Raw genomic sequence first — 23804 nt, forward strand, 5'->3', positions numbered from 1 at the left:
TCTTGTGACGTACACACCACAAGATTTGACTTCTAAGTGGTGAGATAGCTAGGGCAGTGAGTGGTGGTAGCCTACAGCAGTCTTGGCTGTAACAAGCTACCGCAGCGGACGTCATTTTAGCAGTAAACAGCAATGCCAGGTTACTGATGTTTGGTCTACAGCAGAATAAGCTCAAGCTGTGCGGAAAGCAGCATTTATTGCGTAGTGAAAAAAGGCGCACTGCAGTCGACACATTGGTTAAAAAGTAGTAATGCTATAAATCATTGATAAATTTCTCCAAATTATATTGCACTTGCGCATATAGTTTTAGCTACTAAGAAGGCTAAATCTGATTAGTTGAAATAAACAGGCGTAAAAATGTTTTTCGTGTCGATTATGAGAGAGAATTCAGCGGTATCTAACGAAGATTGAAGGGCGAGTGTTTCGCACATAGCAATATCTGCAATTGTGACAGTAACCTAGAGGCCATAGGAGAGACCGCTACTTCAACTTACATTGATACCCCAAAACACAAGAAGTGTGTTATGACGATTAATTTGAGCCAGTCGATGAATAATTTTTCCACAAGTCGATCAGCACCAACGACCTCAGACTACAAGGCAGCTACTGCAGAGGGTACCTGGCATTCTATACTGTCAAACACCAGCAATCATTCCTCACCAACGATTACACATCGCAATTGTTCAAAGCAATATTCCCCGATTCCAACATTGCAAATAAGTTTACTTCGGCCAGGACCAAGACTACAAGTATTGTTACTGGAGTTGTTGCTCCATACGCTCAAAAATGATTTTGTCTAAACTTGGTGTGCGGCCGTTTTCCATTTTGCTTGACGCCTCGCCTTAACGAGGTGATGAAATTTGGTTTATCACCCCAGGGGGGCAACACCAAGGGTATTTTTTTTTGGGGGGGGGGGCTGACGAAGTGCTGTTTTGGCCCTAAATAAAGGTAAACCTAGAACTGAGCTGTCGCGAGATCCATGAAGCACCTTCTAATAACAGGGAGTTGCTGGAGCAGATTGTTTCTGGTGAAAAGTATGGAATGTGATATGCCACGGCTCGTATAAACACAGTATATGTACAAAAACGCTTTTTCATGCTAATTCAATTTTTCGACCGTCCTTATTTTTTGGTCCATGTCGATGGCAACCCTGTCTATAGACCTGTGTCATATCGATATATCGATGCCTATATTGTACGAACGTGCACTTGGGTAAATTTACTCGCTATAAGCTTCAGGACCTAATTTCAGATTTCAATTTTAAAATCCGTTGCACTTACATTCAGTCGAAATTCGTATAAGTTGATTGGCTGATATGTTGGTCTGACAGAAAATTTTTCGATATCTGCGCTATTTTACATATCAAATATTATAAATTGGCAAAATTACACTGTAGCCTACTAAATATCACATAATGCATCCTACCAATATGTAGCTGTGTAGCCCTTGCTGCCACATATTTCCGGGTGATTTCTCGATTGATAACGGAAATTATTGTTACAATATATAATATTCAACGGTCTAACTATCTATCTATCCGCTTGCTTACCAACATCGTACACATGAAGTCTTGCATGATCTCAACGCTGATCATGGCCTTGTAAAGGCTATGCGCCAACGGAGGCGCTCACACTGCCTCAATTAGCTATATGCCTTATCAAATAAATGGTTGGGCCTATAGTCATTACAGCAGAATGGTAATTCGTTGATGACACGCGGCGCGTCTCATTCAAAAGCTTTGTCTCATAAACTTCATCTAAATGTGAACAAACGCGAAGGAACTAACATAGCAGGACTATTACCAATATGCGTATCTTGCCTACACAGTGACTATATGTACCGTAATTATATTGAAACATGCATTATAGTTTATCCTTTATTTTTAGATAAAATATTTGTAGATATTTCGGGAATTTCGGTAAAACATATATTGGAAGTACACGGCAGCCTAGGAGTGAATTTTCATACATATTCAAATATTTATAGTTGTGATTTAATCCGTGTCAGAATGAATATCTGCAATAGTAAATCACATTTCCACCATGTTTGTGCGCAATCACACAATTGCATCCCGTCAAAAAGGTATACTTGGAACGCATTGAATATCCCTATTGATGCTACGGCCGCAGTGTCATCAAAAGTAGGAAGTTTGTCCGCATTACCGATGAAGCCCATTTGTGTTCTATTGAAAAGATTTGATCGGGACAAAAACATCATTATTTGTCACCGTTGATTCCTCGTCATATCCCGGGTGCGATTTTTCTTTTGAAAAACTTGAATAAATGCTAATAACCTGGTGTGAAGTCTATGTTGATCTAGATATTAAATGCATTACCTTGGTGGCCTCAGTAGATCCGTATATATTGGGAAACTTGAAGCTGAACGCGAAAGGGCATGTCAAATTTTCGAAACCAAAATAGTCTCTCTCGATTTAGCGAACATGCGGCGATACGCGGCATTTGAGAGACAATTCGACGTGAACAGGAATGGGAATGCGCGGCGTGGAAATAGCTAATACGAGATGGAATGGCGCTAAATGGAGAGATGGATGAGTAATTGTTTTGTGATGAGCTTCGTTAGAAAGTTCATAACAAAACCTCTTTTGAAATGGGAATGGTGTTCACTAAGAGGGGTGAAATAGTCTAAGAAAATGTCAGGTCGGGTATAATTACTATCGTAGTTATGCATTAGGCCAGAATACCCACTTCAAGACTATATATATTCTCAATTTCCTACTTTTGGACCATAATAGAAGGAAATGAGGGATCTTTACTTATGGTAAGGCATAATTTGATGGCTTTATTTTGTAGACTCGCAACTCGATCCAAATGTTTGGCTAATGGGCATTTCCAGAGGAAGATACCATAATTTTATGAGTGTGAGACACGAGGGGAAAAATTTGCCGTTGAAGTCTATTTATTGAAACTATGCGATGTCATATTGATCGAAGACTTTACGAGTGTGCACACACACACATGAGAACTGCGGAACTGAGAGTCTCTCTGAGCAGTGACACGAATCGTCATATGGATATACGCGGAGGCCCCTTTAAAGATTCGGAATGTGAGATTTGTGGAAAGCGCAGTCGCAATAAAAGTCAGTTGGAGAACCACTTGCGAGCCCACGTTGCTGCCAAACCCTTCGAATGCGAGATCTGCGAGATGGAATTCGGTAGGGAAGGTCACTTGAAGAGTCATATGGTCATACATGGCGGCTCCAAGGCTTCCGAGTGTGAGATTTGTGGCAGGTGCTGCAGCGATAAAAGTCAGTTGGAGGAGCACATGCGAACTCACACTGGTGCCAAACCCTTCGAATGTGAGATTTGTGGGTTAAGATTCTGCAATAACAGTACCATGAAGCGTCATGTGGTCATACACGGTGGTTCCACAGCTTTCGAATGTGAGGTTTGTGGAAAGCTTAGCTGTAATAAAAGTGAGTTGCAGAAACACATGATAATCCATATTGATGCCAAGCCCTTCGAATGCTGGATTTGCGGGAAGGGATTCAATCGGGAAACTCAGATGAAGAGTCATTTGGTCATGCATGCCGGTATCAAACCTTTCGAATGTGTGATTTGCGGGTTAAGATTCTCGTATCACAATGACATGAAGCGTCATAGGGTTAGACACGACGGTTCCAAGTCTTTTGAATGTGAGGTTTGCGGGAAGCTTAGCTTTGATAAAAGTGACTTGGAGAAACACGTGAGAAGCCATATTGATGCCAAATCATTCGAATGTTGGATTTGCGGGAAGGGATTCAATCAGAAAAATCACATGAAGTGGCATTTGGTCATACATGGCGCTGGCGTTACCAAACCTTTCGAATGTAGCATTTGCGGGTTAAGATTCTGCTATAACAGTAAAATGGAAAGTCATATGATCGCACACAGCGGTACCAAGCCTTTCGAATGTTGGATTTGCGGGAAGGGATTCAATCGCAAAAGTGACGTGAAGCTGCATTTGGTGATACATGGCGCTGGCGGTACCAAACGTTTCCAATGTGTGATTTGCGGGTTAAGATTCTCACGTAACAATAATATGAAAAGGCATATGGCCGCACACATCAGTTCCAGCAACTCTGGATGCGAGATTTGCGGAAAGTCCTGCAACACAAAAGATTCTTATACCGGCGTATGCTAATTCAAGGGTCCGGCAAGACTTTCGCGTGTTTTGTTTGTGGGAGGCGTTATACTGACAAGAGAAGCCTCGCAAAATATATCAGCCGCATCCACAGCAATTGAAAATAGTTATCCATGTTACACGATGACCAAGACTGTGCCATAAGATAGGTGACTTAATGAGTGCTACTAAAAATCGATGGTTACTATTTTTAGGATTTGCGGGGTAGGCAACTTGTAAGTTATCGCCAGCTAGAATGTATAGATCGCCGAACGCGATTAGATGCAAAAGGGTTGTATGGTAGTTGGGTTATCGTTGTTTGGTAATTGAAAATGATGTTGATTTTTCCACCATAATTGATGTTCTTGGCACCGCATTTCCAGGCGACTCGGCATTTATGACGTAAAGTAAATTTTCATTCTGTCGAACACAGTAAAAATTGTTGTATCTGTATTCATTGGTATGGAAACACTTTTTGGCGATGTTCGTTTACAACCCCACCGTTGCATACACGAAAGGGAGCTGGCAAAATACCAGTACATGCTCTGTGCTCTAATTTTTTAAGATGAGCGGAAAAGGTTTGCCTAGCTCTCGTATTATTGATTGGATGAAGATATTTTCTTCTGCAGCGACGGAATGTGCTATCGGTTGCGTTCTAATAGTATGAAATGTCGTTATTCCGCTGCTTTACATGTATTTCTAGCGTGGATATACATTGAACATCCTTCATTGATTTACAAATTGTGCGTTCAAGGTGTGGTTAGATAGCAAACTCTGTTGCTGTTGGACGTCTGGCAACGCTATTTCGTGTTTGCAATGATCATAATCAGTGCTTCCGATATTGAGCAACAGTGTTGCGTAAATATTTGAAATTAAAACGCCTACGTCGCCAGCACGTCAACGTCCGGGTTGTGCAAAATTTGGAAATGTTTGGAAATTAACCTGTAGAAAATTTTCGAAAGGACTAGAAGCGTATTCCTTCATTCCTTGTGTTCACGATATAGAACGAGTTCGGATCCAGGAAAACATTTGGTTTTCATAAAATAAATGGCAACATCGCTTTGCGGAACTTAGGATACTCCACGAATTGACGCCGGCAATGAAGATGTCTCGAAAGAGCCCATTTCGCCATCTGGATAAATCCAATGCCCAGGAACATCACGGCTGTAGAATGCAAAGTTGGTTCAATCCACCATCGGTGCGTTCGTACGTATTCATAACATACCTACGACTGTCTGCGTCATGATAGCAAAGCCAGTCCATGGTAACAGTTCGTATGTGTGGTTTAGGCAAGAAACATACGCAAAGAGCCACGTAAATGGGTTTTTCTTCGGACCAACCATCTTCCGTTTTCCATCAGTTAACTCCAGGTTGTTTAATGCAATGTGAGTGGAGGAATTACCAATCTGCCCAATCTATTAGAGTTAGACAGAATCGTGATCAAAAGTCTATGATTGATCACGCTGAGTAAAAGCTACCGTGAAAATCCCAAGTCCCCCATGGACCTGCGTTTCCCCGTAGAAGGGAATTGTGTACTGCGGATGATTGATGAAATAGGACATCCACGCGCCAAAAGTCCAGTAATGAAATGTGTTCATCACGAGTTCGTCCACTGGAAGGGCGCCGTGCGAGAAACTATGAATTAATCTCGTTTCCAGTAATCGACGTACGTAGTGAAACGTATGACAACCGGCAGCTAGCCTGCCAGGAAGAATCGTGTTGAAAGTTCTATACGCCAGTGATTCTGAACCGCCGGCAGTGGCAAGTTTCCTATCGGTCAGTCAAATATATTAGATTTGTATATCTCAATTCAAAATTGCAACAAGTAACACACTTGTCGGTGAAATTTTAAAATTCATTCTGAAATTTGGAACATATATTTTGTGCATTGATGTAATGTAATAGTTCATGGTCTACTTAGGCGTACGTCACAATGATGCAAGTGATGCACGTAATTGTTTGAAAGTAGCCTACAATTCGCTTTGGACAAGTTGCAGGTGAAACTCCGGAGATTGACGAACAGGGTTAACATATTTTCGAATCGGGAAAGGAAGGGACTTTTTCAAAATTTTCAGACTTTCAATACTGGAGTAAAATCCGGAAAAAATAATAAATTCACGACGAAATTGTGGTTGGTTGACTACAGCTCTCGAAATACAGTTTTTCTGCATGTTTTCGTTATTTGACTAAAAAAAGGTCGCCGTTTTCGTTCGAATCACAAATTTCCTGTTTAGCGTCATTTATGCACATTTTCGCTCGAATCTATCCATCATTTTAGCTCTAAAAGCTGGACAGGAGGACGAATTGCCAAAAAGGAGGACATTGAGGCATCCTCGCAGGACATTCTCGAAAACCTGAAAAAGGATGACTTATGGTAACACTATTTTAGCTAAATTAATACCCTGTTTGATCACGTCAATTGTTGCGAGGTAACACGTGCAACACTATTTTAATAGAAATTTCGTTACATTCGGAAACGGTTGGGAGACTTAGTAGTGTAAAAGAGGTTTTCGCAAACAGCAAAGTATCATTTCTTTTGCAGGAAACCGAATAATCACCATCAAGGTATAGTTATAGCAGTACTTCGAGAGCTTCGCCGAGCACAGTGGTTTCCAACGGGGGCGATATCGCCGCCCCTCCAGGGGTGATGTGGCGGTCTACGGGCGAAATAACGAAGGGAAGATAGGGGCGAAAACGGACGAATGGGCTTAAAATAACGAGGGGGCGATAGGCGGCGGTGGCACGTTAAAACGGATATATTGGAGTGAAGTCGGAGAGATGACCGTTTTTTTAGTAAAACCACGAAAATTTAGCTGGAAAAGTGTAATTTTGAGAAAGTTGACCTTTTTTTTAGTCAACTCGCCGGTGATTAAAGTTTGTATGCCCATTTTTCGGTTCCCAATATTTGGGGGCGATGATCGGTGGGGAGCTTGAAATTGGGCGATGAGTCGGTAAAGAGAGAGAGAGAGAGAGAGAGAGTCTTTATTTTCATCGAACCTAAATACATAACAAACGGCAGTGATGGTGGTACAGAAAATATGCGTGCACAGTATTCGGTATTAGATAGGAATGATCGATAAGACCGTGAAGGTCATCTAGTCTGATCACACCAGCATCAAACAGGTACACTTGACTCTGAACAGTCTGGCTCTAAAGAAATGTTTAGTTGAAGGAAAATAGAAAAAAAATAAAACAATGGTGGCAAATGATCAATGAAGCAATGTCTGGGCGAGGTAGGGCAACAGTGTTAGTGTAACGACAAGAGGTGATCAAGTAGGGCTTTTTTGAATCTATTATAAGGCAATTCACGGATATGTGGTGGTAATGCATTCCAGATGATAGGTCCCGAGTAGTCGATAGATCTCTTAGTTAGGTTGCTATTGGGTGGGGGTAAGTAGATGTTTCCTTTAGACGAGGATCTCGTGTAATGGGAATGGACATGTTTAGCAGGTATGAAAAAGTTATCAAACACAGTAGGCAGACTATTGGAAAAATATTTGTGAACAACTTTTGATACTTCGAAGCGATATAGTTCATCAACTCGCAAAATTCGATGCTTACGGTAGTAAGGCGATAAATTGGTACGTAAAGGTACAGATGAGATCAGCCGTATCGCACGGTTTTGCAGGGTTCGAATTCTGCACAAAAATGTTGTGCATGCATTTCCCGATACTACGATTCCATATTGCAGATGAGAGTGGAAGGTTGGGAACCACTGGGCCATATACTACTTACGAACATAGTCCGACACACTCTTATGTTATGTTAGTATAGCTTGTGCATGGGAATGTTTTGGAAGGAAATTTTAAATAGAGTGATAACTGAGGCTGCATAAAGCGTTGCGCATTATATGTGTCATCGCAGTAACGATGTATAAGTCCTATCTAAACGTATCAAATTTATAAAGTGCTTCCCTGTCATATGCCACAGACGAATGCTCGACGGGAAATGGGCATCGGCAAAATGCCACAAACGAACAGAGCCAATTCAGCCTCACCTTACTACAAATTCGTCGGCGATTTGTAAACTATATTCCATCTCATAAACGTAGGAAGGTCGAAGAAAAAACACGAGATATAGAAATAACGGCCCCGTGTACTGGAACTTGAAAACCTTCAAGACAACATGGATTGTATAAATTTTAAGTTTCGGCTTGCCAGGTACCTCATATAAGATTGTTTTGCGCGGTCTGGGGCAATGAGCACGCTCGCATTTTTATTATTATTATTAGTGCATATTATGCCAGTTCATGTAACAAATACCCAATTTCAACTATGGATGGCTGAAAATACGTAGGCCCCGTCCACGTAATATTTAGTCGAAGTGCATCATCTATTGTCATTTGAGGGTGTAAACAGCGATGCTAATTGGTGTTATTGCCGTTGATGCCTCCTACTGATTACTTCTATACGTCGGTCAGCTTCCCAAATATGAAACGAGAGAAATAGGTAGGCGCTTAAAGGCTGTCAGGAGATCATCTTAATTTATTAACGCATGCTCAATTGTTCATTGCTCGATGTTCAGTGCTCACGGCTGTCATTGCAGCCTATATGCAGGATTAGGGTTGCATTTAAAGCAAAAATCAATTTAAAACAAACATGATTGAACCAAGGCCCTTGTTTAAAACAAGACCCATTGTTTTTGTTTTTAAAGCTCTGACGCCACAAATATTCAATTGTGGCGTCATAGTGGATTGACATTACCAATTGAAAATATAGGGTATATATAGCTCCTTTGACGAAATATCTGTACTATGCTGAACCGATTATTTTGAGAGTTCCAACCATCCAATATGGATATGCGTCGGCTATATCGAGTGTTAACTGTACGTAGGCTCATACAACATGTTTTTTGGAAAGTATTTACACAATTATGGCATATTTTACAACTTAAAAAAACACAATTTTGTTTTTTTAAACACTGTTTGAAACATGTTTTGAACAAAGTGTTTTAAAACACCGGTTGTTTTAAGTGCAACCTTACGCAGGATAGTCTTGTAAACGATATGGTGTGATAACGTATAGCTGACTAGCCTATACGGTAGTGTAGCGCGTTGATGCATGTGGTTGACAATGTTCTGCTTATTAATTTCGCTCGTCTACCTCGAGTAACACGTAGAGGTTTCGGTGACGATAGAGTCATTTAAAAGGTTTCTTAGAGGTAAATAACTTCAATGTACAATTAACTAGTAAATTCATATTGAAATAAACCCGAATCGTTTTGGCTGACACAGAGGCAATCGTCACTAGCTAGTGAAGAATTCGGAAGAACGTTGTATATGTATTGTATAAACAATCGTATCACTGGCATTGAATTTCCAATAATCGGGGAGAAGAGGACACTAAAGTTCAACCAACTCCCCTTTCGCTAGCACTAACTTACAGGGTTGCCATATATGTCCTCTTTTTTCAATGAATTGTAAATGTAATCGGAGGACGCCTAAATGCCCTTTGAGTACAACTGAACTGAACCAAAAAGAATAATCAAGATTATGGATCTGCTTGCCAATAAAACAGCTTTGCGTGTTGAAGGGAGCAGTTGTGTAGTCGTAAAAATCACATTGGGTTTGACTGTGTCGTAACACTTACTGGCCGCAGAAATCAATTGTTTTTCAAAGCGGGTGGAAATAAGACCAATCCAAGCTAGATGGATATAAACGTCTTTGGTTGTCCGTTCGGTGGGATCTCTTGACTTTTTTGCGTTGAATTGCGTTAATTTCCTCTCTATGCCGCGGTTGATGAGGCAGGGATTTTTAGATATTTAGATGTTTTAAATATCCCTGGATGAGGTGTTCAAGGTAACCGTTACCAAGTAATATTTCGCGGATGTTGTCAAGTTCTAAACTCAGTTTGTTACCCAAACATATCATCAACGCTCTATGCTCGAGGGTGCCTACTGCCTATATGAGGTTGATTTTTCTGCGTCGGGGACTAATGAATTCCAACAAAGGTATTGGCCTGTGAATGTCGGTTTCCTGAAGACAGACGCTTCAAATCTGTTCGTATTGTGCTTTTTGGCTAAAACTTCAAAATATGATAGAGAGTTATTGCGTTCCTTTTCAATTGTGAATTGCAAGGCCGGGTGAAGCAAGTTTAAGCGAATGAGAAATTGATCACACTCCTAATCGTTCCTGAATATGACAAAAGTGTCATCTACATATCGGCGGTACAACAGTGGTTTGACAAACTCACGCTGGGAGAGAAGCTCGCCCTCTTAATATACTACGAAAATGTTTTTGTCGATTTAGCGAACATCTGGCGATACGCGTCGTTTGAGAGACAATCCTACGCGAACATATGGGAAATGGGAACATGCGGCGTCGAAAGAGCTAATATGAGATGGAATGGAGATCCATATTAGGAGACCTCGATGAGTAATTGTTTTGTGATGAGCCTTCGGCAGATATAAGTTCATAACAAAACCTCTTGTAAAATTAGAATGGTGTTCACTAAGAGGGGTGAAATAGCCGAAGAAAATGTCAGTTCGGGTTTGATTATTATAGTAGCTATGCATTGGAATACCCAATATAGACTATAGATATATTTCAGACTATAATAGAAGGGAATGAGGCGAACTCTACGAATGGCAAGGCATAATTTGATGGCTCTATTTTGTAGACTCATAACTCGATCCAAATGTTTAGCTAATTTGGATCCTCAGAGGATGATACCATAATTTTATGAAAGTGACATTTGTGGGGAAAAGTTTGCTGTTAAAGTCAATATATTGAAGCTATGCGATGTCATATTGATCGAAGACTTAACGAGTGTGAGAACTGCGGGCTGAGAGTCTCCCAGAGCAGTGACACGAATCGTCATACGGATATACACGGAGGTGCCATTAAAGATCTACGAGATGGGAATCGCTAAGGAAAGTAACTTGGAGCGCCATATGACCATACATGGCAGCTCCAAGACTTTCGAGTGTGAGATTTGTGGCAGACGCTGCCGCGAGAAAAGTAAGTTGGAGAGACACATGCGAATCCACACTGGTTACAAGCCCTTCGACTGCGAGATTTGTGGAAACGAATTTGCTCTGAAAAGTACCAGGAATCGTCATATGGCCATACACGGCAGCTCCGAGGCTTTCGAGTGTGAGATTTGTGGGATGGGATTCAATCAGAAAAGTAACATGAAGAGCCATATGACCATACACTACGGATCCAATAAAGCTTTCGAGTGTATGATTTGCGGGTTACGATTCTGTAATCAAGGTGGGATGAATCGTCATCATATAGCCATACACGAAGGTTCGAAATCCTTCGAATGTGAGGTTTGTGGGAAGCATAGCCGTTATAAAAGTGACTTGGAGATACACATGCGACTCCATACAGATTCCAAACCCTTCGAATGTTGGATTTGCGGGAAGGGATTCAATCAGAAAAGTACCATGAACAGTCATTTGGTCATACATAGCGGTACCAAACCTTTCGAATGTAGGATTTGCGGGTTAAGATTTTCCCATAACAGTACCATGAAAAGTCATGTGCCCACACACAACGGTACCAAGCCTTTCGAATGTTGGATTTGCGGGATGGGATTCAATCAGAAAAATGGCATTAAGAGTCATTTGGCCAGACATAGCAGTATCAAACCTTTCGAATGTAGGATTTGCGGGTTAAGACTTTCCGATGACAGTAGCATGTACCGTCATATGGCCGCACACAGCGTTACCAAGCCTTTCTAATGTGGGATTTGCGGGATGGGATTGAATCGGGAAAATAGCATGAAGAGTCATTTGGCCATACATAGCAGAACCAAACCTTTCGAATGTAGGATTTGCGGGTTAAGATTCTCCCATGACAGTAGCATGAAGAGTCATATGGCCGCACACAGTGGTTCCAACACTTTTGAATGCGAGATTTGAGGGAAGTCCTGCAGCACCGAAGCTTCTATGTACCCGTACCGGCATATGCTAATTCACGGGTCCGGCAAGACATTCGCGTGTTTTGTTTGTGGAGTTTTTTTTTCTCGCGAGAGAAGCCTCGTAAACCATATCAACCGTATTCACCGTGATTGAAAAGATTTATTCATGTTACACGATGACCAAGACTGTGACATAAGATAGGTGACTTACTGTGTGCTGCTAAATGTCGATGGTTACTATGTTTAGAATTTGCGGGGTACAACTTGTCTGGTTGTTGAAAATAATGTTGATTTTTCCTGCCATCAGGGACGTTCTTGGTACCGAATTTTCAGGCAACTCGGCATTTATGACGAAAAGTAAATTGTCATTCTGTCGAACGCAGGAATTTTTTGTATTCTGTATGCATTGTTATGGAAACACTTTTTTGACGACTTGCAGCAGGCTTTTTTACAATTCGTTGATATTAGTCTACGATCCTACCGTAGCATTTTGCATACATGAAAGGGAGCTGGGCCGCTGTAGAATGGCAAAATACTCGTACATGCGCCCATTTGTTATGATGAGCATAAAAGGGTTTGCCTAGCGCTCGTATTATTGATTGGTTGAAGATATTTTCTACTGCAGCGACGGAATGTCCTATCGGTTGCCTGCTAATAGTATGAAATGCCGTTATTTCTATGGTTTTCATGTACTTCTTGCGTGGTCATATATTGTACATTCTTTATTGATTGTGCGTTCAAGGTGTGGCTAGATAGCAAACTCTGATTCCGTTGGACTTGACGGGCTATACTGTAGGAGGTCGGACAAGGCTATTTTGTGTCTGCAATAATCCTGATCAGTTCCGAAAGTGGCCGATATTGATCAACAGGGGTGCGGAAATATTCGAAATTAGAAAGTCCACGTTCCCACGTCAACGTCCGGGTTGACCAAACTTTGGAAAATGTTAATAATGTTGCATTGTATCATCATCATGTATCATCATCACTCTTGTCGCTTGCATTTTTCTATACTATCTTCTTTTACTTTTCATTCAGTGTACATGTACATGCCTGCTTTTTACATTGCCTATGGGCCAAGGTGGGTGTCTGATTCCATAGTCCCTTCGACACCTTACTATCTTTTCATTGTATCGCATTTTTGTGGTGTATTGAACTGATAAAAATTGCTAATAAACCAATGATGATGATGGCGAATCACGGCACTTGATTGAATGACCGGCTATGCTTCAATGATCACGCCAGCAGCGGCTTGTTGATTAGGTGATTCTATCAGGGACATCCCAGATTCAGTGTTGCCAATTTAGCGATTTTCGCGCTAGATCTAGCGATTTTTCATCCGGTTTAGCGCCAAAAAATATGGATCTAGCGCCTAGCGATAAATCTAGCGATTTTTGAAAAGTATTTAGCGATTATTTAGCGCTTTTTTACCGAAAATGACCAATAAAGATCAGTTCTGGCTGACGGCTGCATTGGCTATTCCGGTCACTTGAGTGCGGACTCTGATGATAGATTACTAACCTACGGATAGATAGTAGATACGCAACTCCTGGCGGTTACGCATGGGCAAACAGTGTCTCTTGCTGAGTAATCTAAAAGTAGCAAAATTGGCAGTGCTACATCTGGCGACCTGAGCGCTGAAATTTAGTATAAATGCCCACGATCGAAAGATAGTGTCGCAGTGATTCCGGAAATACAAAACAAAATCTCGTCCGTACAATGGAACCTTGCACCTCGAAACAGCCGCCAAAGTCCGAAAACCCGGCATTGCTCTAACAATGGCAACGCCGCAACACAATGAACATAATAATGACCAATTTCATCCAGCGATTGTTCTGATCAATGCCGATCCCCAGACCCCGTGGGCCGCTTCGAGGTCGTTCCACTGTCTTGACAAGAATCCAATTCGCATTGTCAAAATCAGTGTGACACTAGCTTTCGTTTAAGACCAGATTAAGTACATTTCATACCGCGGGTTGGTCCTCGGATTATTTTCTTATATGTCACTACTTATAGTGGCTGTCAAAACCGGTTCAAGTCGTGTTGTGTCGGGTTATTAAGTCGCATGTTTGGTACACGAGTGTCAAGTCGCATGTCGTGTTCAAGTACTCCAACACAGTTTAGAGAAGAAGTCATGCGCATTTCCACGGTACATCGCATCACGTATTCACGCATCGAGCAAGGCACGCATATATATAGTGAGCGGTTATGCCTGCAAACCTGGTCAGTGGTCACGTATTGCGATCATTGCGCAAAGCGATCTGCTTTATCGGAATGCACTGTACGTTTTGTCCCGCTTAGAAATGAGTATTACGTATTATGAACTAGTAATAAGATAAGTGACTTTGGCTCCAGACGAGTAAAATATAGCTGAGAAAAATGTATTGGTATAATGGTTCAATTTGACACCTTTAGTAATTATTGCAGATTTAGCGCTATTTTGTAGCGCTTTTTACTCGATATTTAGCGATATCTAGCGATTTTTGACACCAGTTTTAGCGATTTTCTTCCATCCGGAGTTGGCAACACTGCCCAGATTCTGTGTTCAAGAAATATTATATATTATACAGGCAATGTTTCAATAAGCACATTGTACGTTGATGATATAATAATAAAATGTGACACCTGGTCGATCATTGAATGTTTTAGTTGTAAGAGTAGTTTACTATACGTTTAGACTTTAGAGCAGTGGTTCTTAACCTTGCCTCCAGCGCCCCCCAGGGGGCGCTGGCGATTTTGAAAGGGGGCGGAAACGCTCAGGGGGCGATATGGGGGGCGCTGGGCTCAGGGGGGCGGTATGGGGGGCGCTGGAGAAAAATGGCTTCGCAGTAGATGATGTGGTGGTAGGACATATCCTTAATGAGTATTCAGAGAAAATGAACACCGAAAACTTCGTTATATATAGCCTACAAAAGACATATAGGTTTAATTGTCCATGGGCGCCTAAATGACTGGCACCGAATATTCCTGTGTTGGCAATCTGAACCCCAGAAGACGAATTCCATCCGGCAGGGAAAAATTATATGCCAGTGAAGAAATACCAATTTGAAATCGTGTTCGTCTTTTAGTTTAGTACGATTGGGCGACAGGGATATCTAAAACTAGATATTCTTGTTGGGCGATATCCCTGTTGGGCGATTCTATATTTTTTGATATAGCAGACAGGAGGTCACGAAATAACATCATGCAACGAAGTCATACCAACGGGTTCGCCCGCCCGAATATGTTTAATTATTAGTTACGGGCCCTACAGTTTCCAAGACACCTCACATTGTTCGCTCAACGTTTTGATGAGTCTGCGCACACTCAATAAGCTCACTGCGCAGACCCTTGGACAACAGTGCGTAACGACTAAAAAAGGGTCAAAACTTCGGATTAGTTGTGCGCAACGTAGATTTTCTGTGCACAGATACCATGTCAGCACTGCGCACGTGAGCAGCTTAGACGGAACATTGCACCTCACTCAGCTCTACCGGTAAATCTGGTAACGTGAGCAGAGTGGACAAGAAATTAATAGCAATATATATGCAATTCCCGATCTTACTGACCGATTTTATCATGAATTATCGAAAGTTTTCACGCTTCGCACTTGCTCGCTAAACAGCACAGCTGATTTCGTGGCAAAACGAACAACGTGATGGGGACGGTCGGTTTATCACCCTATGGGAGCCCAAGACCCAAGTTTTTTCGGGGGGCCTGACGAAGTGCCGTTTCGTTCCTGCCAACGTATATATAATTATTATTGAGGGGTCCTACCTTTTCAATCACACATCACTCAGCTCTACCGGTAAATTTGTTTACGTGAGCAGAGAGAGGATAAAATTTGATATCAATATACATGCAATTCCCGATCATATTTACCAATTCAATCATTAATTATTGAATTTTTTCGCGCTTCGCGCGTCTTGCCGGGAATACCTGGCTCAGTAAATGGACACCCAATGTAGATGACTAGTATCAGCAAATAGTGGATAGCCGAAAGGGGTTCTGGGGGCGAAGCCCCCCGGAAGTTTGGTTTATCACCCGATGGGGGGGGGCGCTAAGACCAACGTTTTTCTGGGCGGGGCTGACGAAGTGCTGTTACGGCCCTGGTAACGAATTAATTGTACCTACGGGCACGCCCGAATATGTTTAATTATTAATTACGTGCCCTCCATCTTCCCATACAACAGCTCAATCAGCGCTACTGGTAAATCTGATTACGTGGGCTGAGAGGATAAAAAGGTTATAGCGACTTATATATGTAATTACCACCTATTCATTCATGCATTACAGAAAATTTTGTTACCTAGGGCGAGCATGCCACACAAACTTTGCTGACCATCGAAATCACGCTACGGGGTTCTTGGGGGCGAAGCCCTCGGAAGTTTGGTTTATCACGCTATGGGTGCGCAAGGCAATCATTTTTAGGGGGGATGACGAAGCGCTGTTACGGCCCTCCCTCTTACTCATTGTCTTTATGACATTCCTTACAATATGCGGTTGGGGGGCGCTGGAGCACGATAATTTTTGAAAGGGGGCGCTGGAGGAAAAAAGGTTAAGAACCACTGCTTTAGAGCAATAATGTTACAGGTGCGGTGCGCAGGAACTGAACATGAAACGTGAAACTAGAGCGTGATGTGACCGGCCTGTCGGCGCGGATATGAGCGATCGTAGAAATAGAGCGTCATTACCTCGTCTATACCGCGCTCTTCGGTCATTATATTTGTCTTGTATCGTTTGTACTAAGCACCGCAAATTGTTAGTATATTCACCATAAATGCAGATACTATCCCTCCATTGCTTTGTTTTGTCCCCTCAGGCGACGGTCTGTCAGATCACGTCTGGATTATTATGAAGGCATATTAGAGGTCACAGCCACGTGCAATAATCATCATCACGCTTCCCTTCTGTTTGAACTAGGATGATTTTTTCAAATTACTGCAACTAATTTGAAAGTCTTCTTGAAGTATGTCACAACCTGATATTGGCAGAGAAAATATCAGTTTATAGGCGAAATTTTGCAGTAGGCCTGTATTGATATACACATTTTGTGTACTGTAGGTAATCTGAAGTAATGTATTAGATGTGTAGTTAGATGCGCATTGAGTTCGATTTTTGTTTTTATGCCTTAGCGGAAATTTGGGATTCGTGGAAGCTTGTAGATTAGCGTACTGTTCCCCAGGTTAGGACAGGTTAAGCACCACTGCTCGTGCACAGAGTACTTTCTTATCCACGAAACATGATCATGATCATGACTAATCCAGGACTCCAGGTTCCGCATGTATGCGCTATACATATAAACGGTAAACGCCATACATTTTGACATGCTCAAGGACGACGCAGATTGGTGATTTCAGTTTATTGTTGCGCGGATAAGAATTTATTCTAGACCAGGCATCTATTAAAAGTAGAAACGAATCATTATATCGCTAATCAGTGCATTAATGGTTAATGGAGTTCGCCAATGAAATATATCCGAGGGAATTTTATGTGGCATGGAGTTACTGACATGACTTTGTATGGTAATATTAGGGCTGTTCAAAATTAACTTATTTTTTCTGGATTCCAGCCATTCACTGATTAAATTGTGAGTTACCCTAAAAATGCTGTACACCAAATTCGGCTCAATTCTAACAAGTATAAGACTCCGCATATCCAATTAAAATTTTTAAATTATTAGGGAAAATTAAAAAAAGATTCAAATTTTTCTGTCAACCCCATGAAATTGTTGAGCTGTCTTCAAAAACGCTACAAAACAAACTTGACTAAATTCCAACTAGTAGAAGCGGAGTTACTTGAGTTTTTCAATCAAGGATAATCCGAGAATTATCAACAAAAATCTCAAATAACACCGCTGTTTTGCAAACATTTCGAAGTCGAAGTTGACTTTACTATATCGCCAACTTTTTATTTTTTTACACCTGATACAACAAAGCATCTTTAAACAGCCATATGTTTGTATCAGTAGGCTGTTGGAAATTTGGCAATTAAAATGAGCTCTCACAGTGGGATATTTCATCTCAGACGACCATTCCAATGATGTGAGTCCTAGAGGCTTAACAATTATGAAGCGAAACTGTCTCATGCTTTCCCTATAGCAGTGGTTCTCAACCGGGGGTCCGCGAAGCATTTTCACGGGGTCCGCGAAGCCTCAAAATAGTTGATAACCTAATTCGTATATTTTTTAAATTCGGAAAATCACGAGGCAGTTTCGCTTCATTACTCGGAAAACTCCAGAGTTCACATCAACTGAATCGTCATCTGAGATGAAATATCCCACTGTGCAGCTCATTTTAATTGCTAAATTGCCCATAGCCTACTGATACAAACATTTTGCTATTTAGAGATGTTTTGTTGGGGATTGTGGAAAAAAGTTGGATGAGAAAGGTCAATCACGGTGACTCCGAAATGTTAACAAAAATCATTTTTCTTTTGTAATACACACGACCACTTTTTCCATAATAACTTCAAGATAAGCTGCTAGATAGAAATGACCAGGCTTGACGTTGTATGTTCATTATATTTCATTTTGGTGCCTCATTTGTTGCAATCATACCCAAATGTGTCGTCGGAAGCGTTACGCGATATTATTACATTCGCCGCCACCTATATTTATGGAAATGGATTTTCGGCACTTGTTCAATGTTCATATCAAATCGCAGGGGTGGATTTTCAAGACACGATCACGTATTTCAAGAAATGCAGTTGCAGAATTCGCTTTGAAATAATAGTCAATCCAATTTCTACATGAGTAGTATATGATCTTATTTTCAAGAAAAGTCATTTTGTTGCTGTTCATCACTAAGACTACTAAGCCTACAGTTATCATTTGCACAAGACAGATGACGATTGCACGATATTTGAGCTAAATTTGAACCAAACTTCGTGGGGGTCCGCGGGGGTCGGTGACGGTCTGAAAGGGGTCTGCGAAGACAAAAAGGTTGAGAACCACTGCCCTATAGTCTATGACAGATTAGGCCATTAATCATTTTGCAATTTTTAGAGTTTCGCGAACCCCCTGAAAATGCTTCGCGGACATCCGGTTGAGAACCACTGCTCTATATTCGTCTAGCTCAGTGGTGGGCAAACTTTATGGCTCACTGGCCGCACTATATAATATTGAGATACTGAACCAAAATTCAATATTGTTATTTGATTATGTATAGTGATCGACGACATAGAAATAATATATATGCATTTGGATATCAAATACAAACCAAACATTGATTTGATGATAACGTATACGCGTCCGAAACATTGACGAGAATTTATACGATGGTCGTCCTCATTGTCAAAACTAGGGATGAAAGTCGGCTGTCCCGATTCTTAGAGCTGGATGTAAATTTGAGTCTACGACCAGTGATCTGTACATAGACTTGCTGATTGCAGTTTTAGTTTAGCTCCAGGATTCACAATGCTGACAACATCATATCCCAGTTACCTTTAAATCCGCTTCTGCAATATACAATCTATCCAACACACTCGCGAATCAGTTTTTAAAAGTACAGCACTAAAAGTAATAAACCCGCTCGTGTTGCTATTCTAAAATCACACTCGTGGTCCGAATTAAGTCATTTATGTTGCATTTTATGTGATGTTTAGCAATTGAAACCTTTCAAAATGCATGGGCCTTGAGGTCCGGATATCGCGTCATAAATGTTATAAAAAAAAGTCCATGGTACACTGACGTGTGGTGAGGTTCATGACTGGTGAAGCACGGACCCTCCCCCCACCACCACACCCACATACAAACACGCACGCACGTAAAGTAGCCTACCTGACAAAGAGACCGAAAATGTGAATAACAACAGCAACAGGTATAGAGAGCATTTTCTTTGCACACTGATAGCCGTTGCCATTCCACATTAATACACGTAGGGTTGGTCGCTTTCGTGTTAAATGGCCAGGTTTAGACAGATAATAATTACTATCTCTTCAAGTACCGGTATAAGTTATTCGAAGCACATGAACATAGCATCCTTATTTACAAATATTTTTTCAGTAAAAAACACGAGGTTTGCCGAGTTTCGAAAGAAAATACACTAGGTCAAGTCAAAAAGATCTAGTGTAAAAACACTAGGAGTGACACCACTGACCACAAACAACGGCAACGCATATCACATACCACAATGAAGGGTTATAGGCAATGTTCCCTCTAAGCTGCGCACATGCGCAAATGCGCAGTGCTGAAACGGTCTCTGCGCACAGAAAATCTACGCTGCGCACAAAAAATCAGAAATGATGTTTTTTTATAGTTGTTGCGCACTGTTGTCCAATGGACCACGCAGGCGCGCAGATTCGTGGAAATTAAGATGGAACATTGCCAGGGCCAAATAGTGTTATCACTGAAGTCTGAAACCGAGGTACAAGTGCGTCCCGCAAAGGTAACTATTGCGCTCCGTGAAGAAATTAGAGTTCACAATCACCTGCGCCTCACGGAAGATATTATTTTAGTAGTGGCCTCGTACACGTGAGCGATACTGATATCATTTGAATAGCGCATTATTTTCTGGGAATGGCGAAATAACATGGTTTAACAAAGTTTTAAATAGCAATGGGCTAGCTCGAAGTTAATCTGCGAGAAATTAACGAATGATAGTCTTCTTCGCGTGGCATGAACATTGCGTAAGATTTACTCAGGACCGTAACTTTCTCACCCCAAACCCTCCAATTGGAGGGGCCGAGCTCGAAGGGGGTCTAAAATTATTTCGAGAATTAACATAAATCATGGTGTATTTTTTGAAATTTTTCAGGAATGTTTTTTTCGCGTTACGCGCGTTTCATTATTGTAAGATATCTAATTATTGGGTACCCTTTCCCAACAAAAATTAGGCATGATTTATAGAAATGGGCAGTTGGGCGTCGGCCCTTACCGCACCATGACGCGCCAAGACATATATATGAATTTAAAGACTATGTCACATGCGAATCCAAGAAGTGCACCAGAACGATCAGCAGCGAGAAAACCTGGGACGAAAAAGACTGCCCCGGTGCTAACCGAAAACTTCGATATATATAAATATATGAGAAATTGTCCATGTACATGGGCGCCTAAATGGCTGGCGCCGAATGTTCCTGTCCTGGCGATCCGAGTACCACAGCAAGACAAATGCCATATCGAGGGAACAGTATTATCCAGTTAAGAAATACCAATTTGAAATCGTGTACGTCTTTTACTTTAGTACGTTTTCGCGATTTCAATATCTTTTGACATAGCAGATAGGGGGTCACGAAATAGCATCATGTAACGAAGTCATTATATCAACGGGTACGCCCGAAGATGTTTTATTATTAGTTGGAGGGCCTATCTATTCCCACACACCTCACTGGATCAGCTCTACCGGTAAATCTGATTATGTGAGCAGGGAGAGGATAAAAATTGATAGCAATATATATGCAATTCCCCGTCATATTGGCCGATGCAATCATAAATTATAGAAAATTTTTCGCGCTTCGCGCGTTTAGGGATGCTACTATTAAATGGACACCAAATGTACATGATAAGTACCGGAAGGAGCCTAGAGCCGTAGGGGGGCTGGGGGGTGAATCCCCCCAGTAGTTAGTTTATCACCCTATTGGGAGGTGGTTGCGCACTGTTGTCCGAGGGCCTGCGCAGTGAGTTGGAGTGTTTGCGCAGACTCTTGAAAAATTAGAGGGAACATTGGTTATAGGTATTGCAGTTGAACACAGCATTAAGGCCACAAACAACGATAATACAGCCTATGCAAGTAGCTATCACATACCACAATTTAACGTAGTTATGGATGGAAAATACATAACAGCTACATAAGTAAGGGGTGTATTTGCTCCGCATAACGTATTGGCCGTCGATACTATATAATTCCTACAAGACTGTTGTATTCCGAAATCGATAGCGCGTTTCACTGTGATGCGATCGTCCAATTGTTAGCGAATAGTGCATGAGGCAGATTCGTTTGTGCCTCACCTGGGCATTGTTTATCTGCGATGGCATTGTCTGTAATAAAGCCGAATGTCACCTTCCTTGGCAATTTTGGGAGGGTTCTGGTGATCTGACACTGTTAATACTTGGATTTTCGAAATCTGTGTGACGATAGCATTTGATTGATACCAGGTATTATGTATTCCGAGCTATTTATGATGACTTGCATTGTCGCAGGTGAGGCACGGGCGGGTCGTGCCTCACCTGTGCCTCACCGCTCCTTTCGCGCTGTATTTTTGAATAGTTATCATGCAAATCGATGATGCCGGGTGACAAAATGTTCAAATTTAGTTATTTATGTGCATTGATGTAAAATATCAATAATCATCGACTCATGGAGGGTTTTCACAATTTTCACTTACTCACCCTGGCGACAGTGCCTCACCTGCCTCATTGGACCGCACATCACTGCTATGGTATGAGTAAAACTTATCATTATCACGTTGAAATATATTAGGAAAATGTTTAATCGGTAAGTTGATTTTGATTACGCAGTTTATCACTATTTTCACAACGTGTCTTGAGGCTTTCGCGAACCGCACAAAACGGCGTTGAGGGCCGCCTGCGACCCGCGGGCTGTATTTTGCCCACCGCTGATCTAGCTTAACTGAGCGACCAAGTTTCGAAGATCAGTCATTGGCCCATAGGTGATGGGAATATGAAATAGTTACATAACTTCAAATTATCGACATTGAATTGAACCTTATTTTGGTTCTACGCGTTTGCCGCAATTGTAGTATAGGCTTGTGAAGAAGCGTCAGAGGTAATGGTAAAGTAAATTTACAGCTCTATTGGCATATTGTTACAGCATTATTATTCTCCTCCGACCCATAGCGGCTCAGACTAGTATTTCCTTCGTCACCGTCATATTCGCCCTTGGCCTCGAGGTTGGCAGAGCTGATGTCAGGAACCAGTGAGTGAAATATTTTAGTTGCTTTAGTTCGAAGGAGTTGTACCATCGCATTCTGGAACTTCGATACCAATAGATATTAAGCTTCAGACTAGAGTACATAGCTGGGGTTCTTACACCAGGATGACGGGGGTTTGAGCTTACCACATGCCGTGCTTGTTGAGTTTCAAAGCAGTAGGCCTACCATGCTTTTATATTGCCGTGTAACGTTACTTGGCTTATCTAAATAAGCTATATGGTGAATTTTTGTTTCGCTACTGCCGCGGTGATGAGAGGTGACTTACTAGCCTACGGTGGATATCGGACTAGTTTTGCCATAACCAGTGTCATCTGCTTAATATTGAGGCTTATTGATAAGCGCCATGCGAAAATTGCGTATTGTACATATTGTACAATGATAAGCAGGCTATAGTAACATCAATTCTTGTCGTGGTAAATTTCTGTCTCAATGAAGTAGAGCGGAGTCACTTCATTGATAGTCGCATTTGAATTCGAGCAATACCCCATCCTCGATGAACTCGACTGTAGTTTAGATATGAAATTAGTTCTACGGTTTAGTTTATCAAGTAATTGTTAGAAGAGCTTCTCTGACGCTTAAAACGTTATTATACAATCAAATAGTATATTCGTATTTATATGGAACCGGACATTTCGGCTGTCACTCGTCAGGGCTAATCGTCAGCAACGACTAGAAAATTGGTTCTCAACCTTTTTGTCTTTGCGGACCCCTTTTGGACCGTCAAGGGCCCCCGCGGACCCCCAATTTTTAGTTCAAATTTAGCTCAATTATCGTACAACGGTCATGTGTGCTTTGCGAATATTTATTGTCGGCTAGTGACAAACAGCAACAAAATGACTGTTCTTGAAAATAACATCATACTCTTTATGTGGATAATTGGGTAGACGATGGCGAATTTTGTCGTTGCATTTCTCGATATACATGCTCGTGTCTTGAAAATCCACGCCTTCGA

At 41.5% G+C, this 23804-nt stretch overlaps 1 protein-coding gene across 1 annotated transcript; it reads right to left on the reverse strand.

Moving 5' to 3' along the window:
• Positions 1–5136: 5136 nt before the first annotated feature.
• On the reverse strand, positions 5137–8263 carry LOC145452933 (very-long-chain enoyl-CoA reductase-like). Its single transcript, XM_080331065.1, has 3 exons — positions 8116–8263; positions 5597–5819; positions 5137–5533 (listed from the first exon to the last, which is right to left on the reverse strand). The coding sequence occupies exons 1-3, from the start codon at positions 8154–8156 to the stop codon at positions 5333–5335; spliced, it is 465 nt and encodes a 154-aa protein (XP_080187191.1). The 5' UTR covers positions 8157–8263; the 3' UTR covers positions 5137–5332.
• Between the last annotated feature and the right edge of the window lie 15541 nt (positions 8264–23804).

This window comes from Botryllus schlosseri, chromosome 12, assembly GCF_051294905.1.
Source record: "Botryllus schlosseri isolate E-star chromosome 12, Bs_hap1, whole genome shotgun sequence".
Classification (NCBI taxonomy): Eukaryota; Metazoa; Chordata; class Ascidiacea; order Stolidobranchia; family Styelidae; genus Botryllus; species Botryllus schlosseri.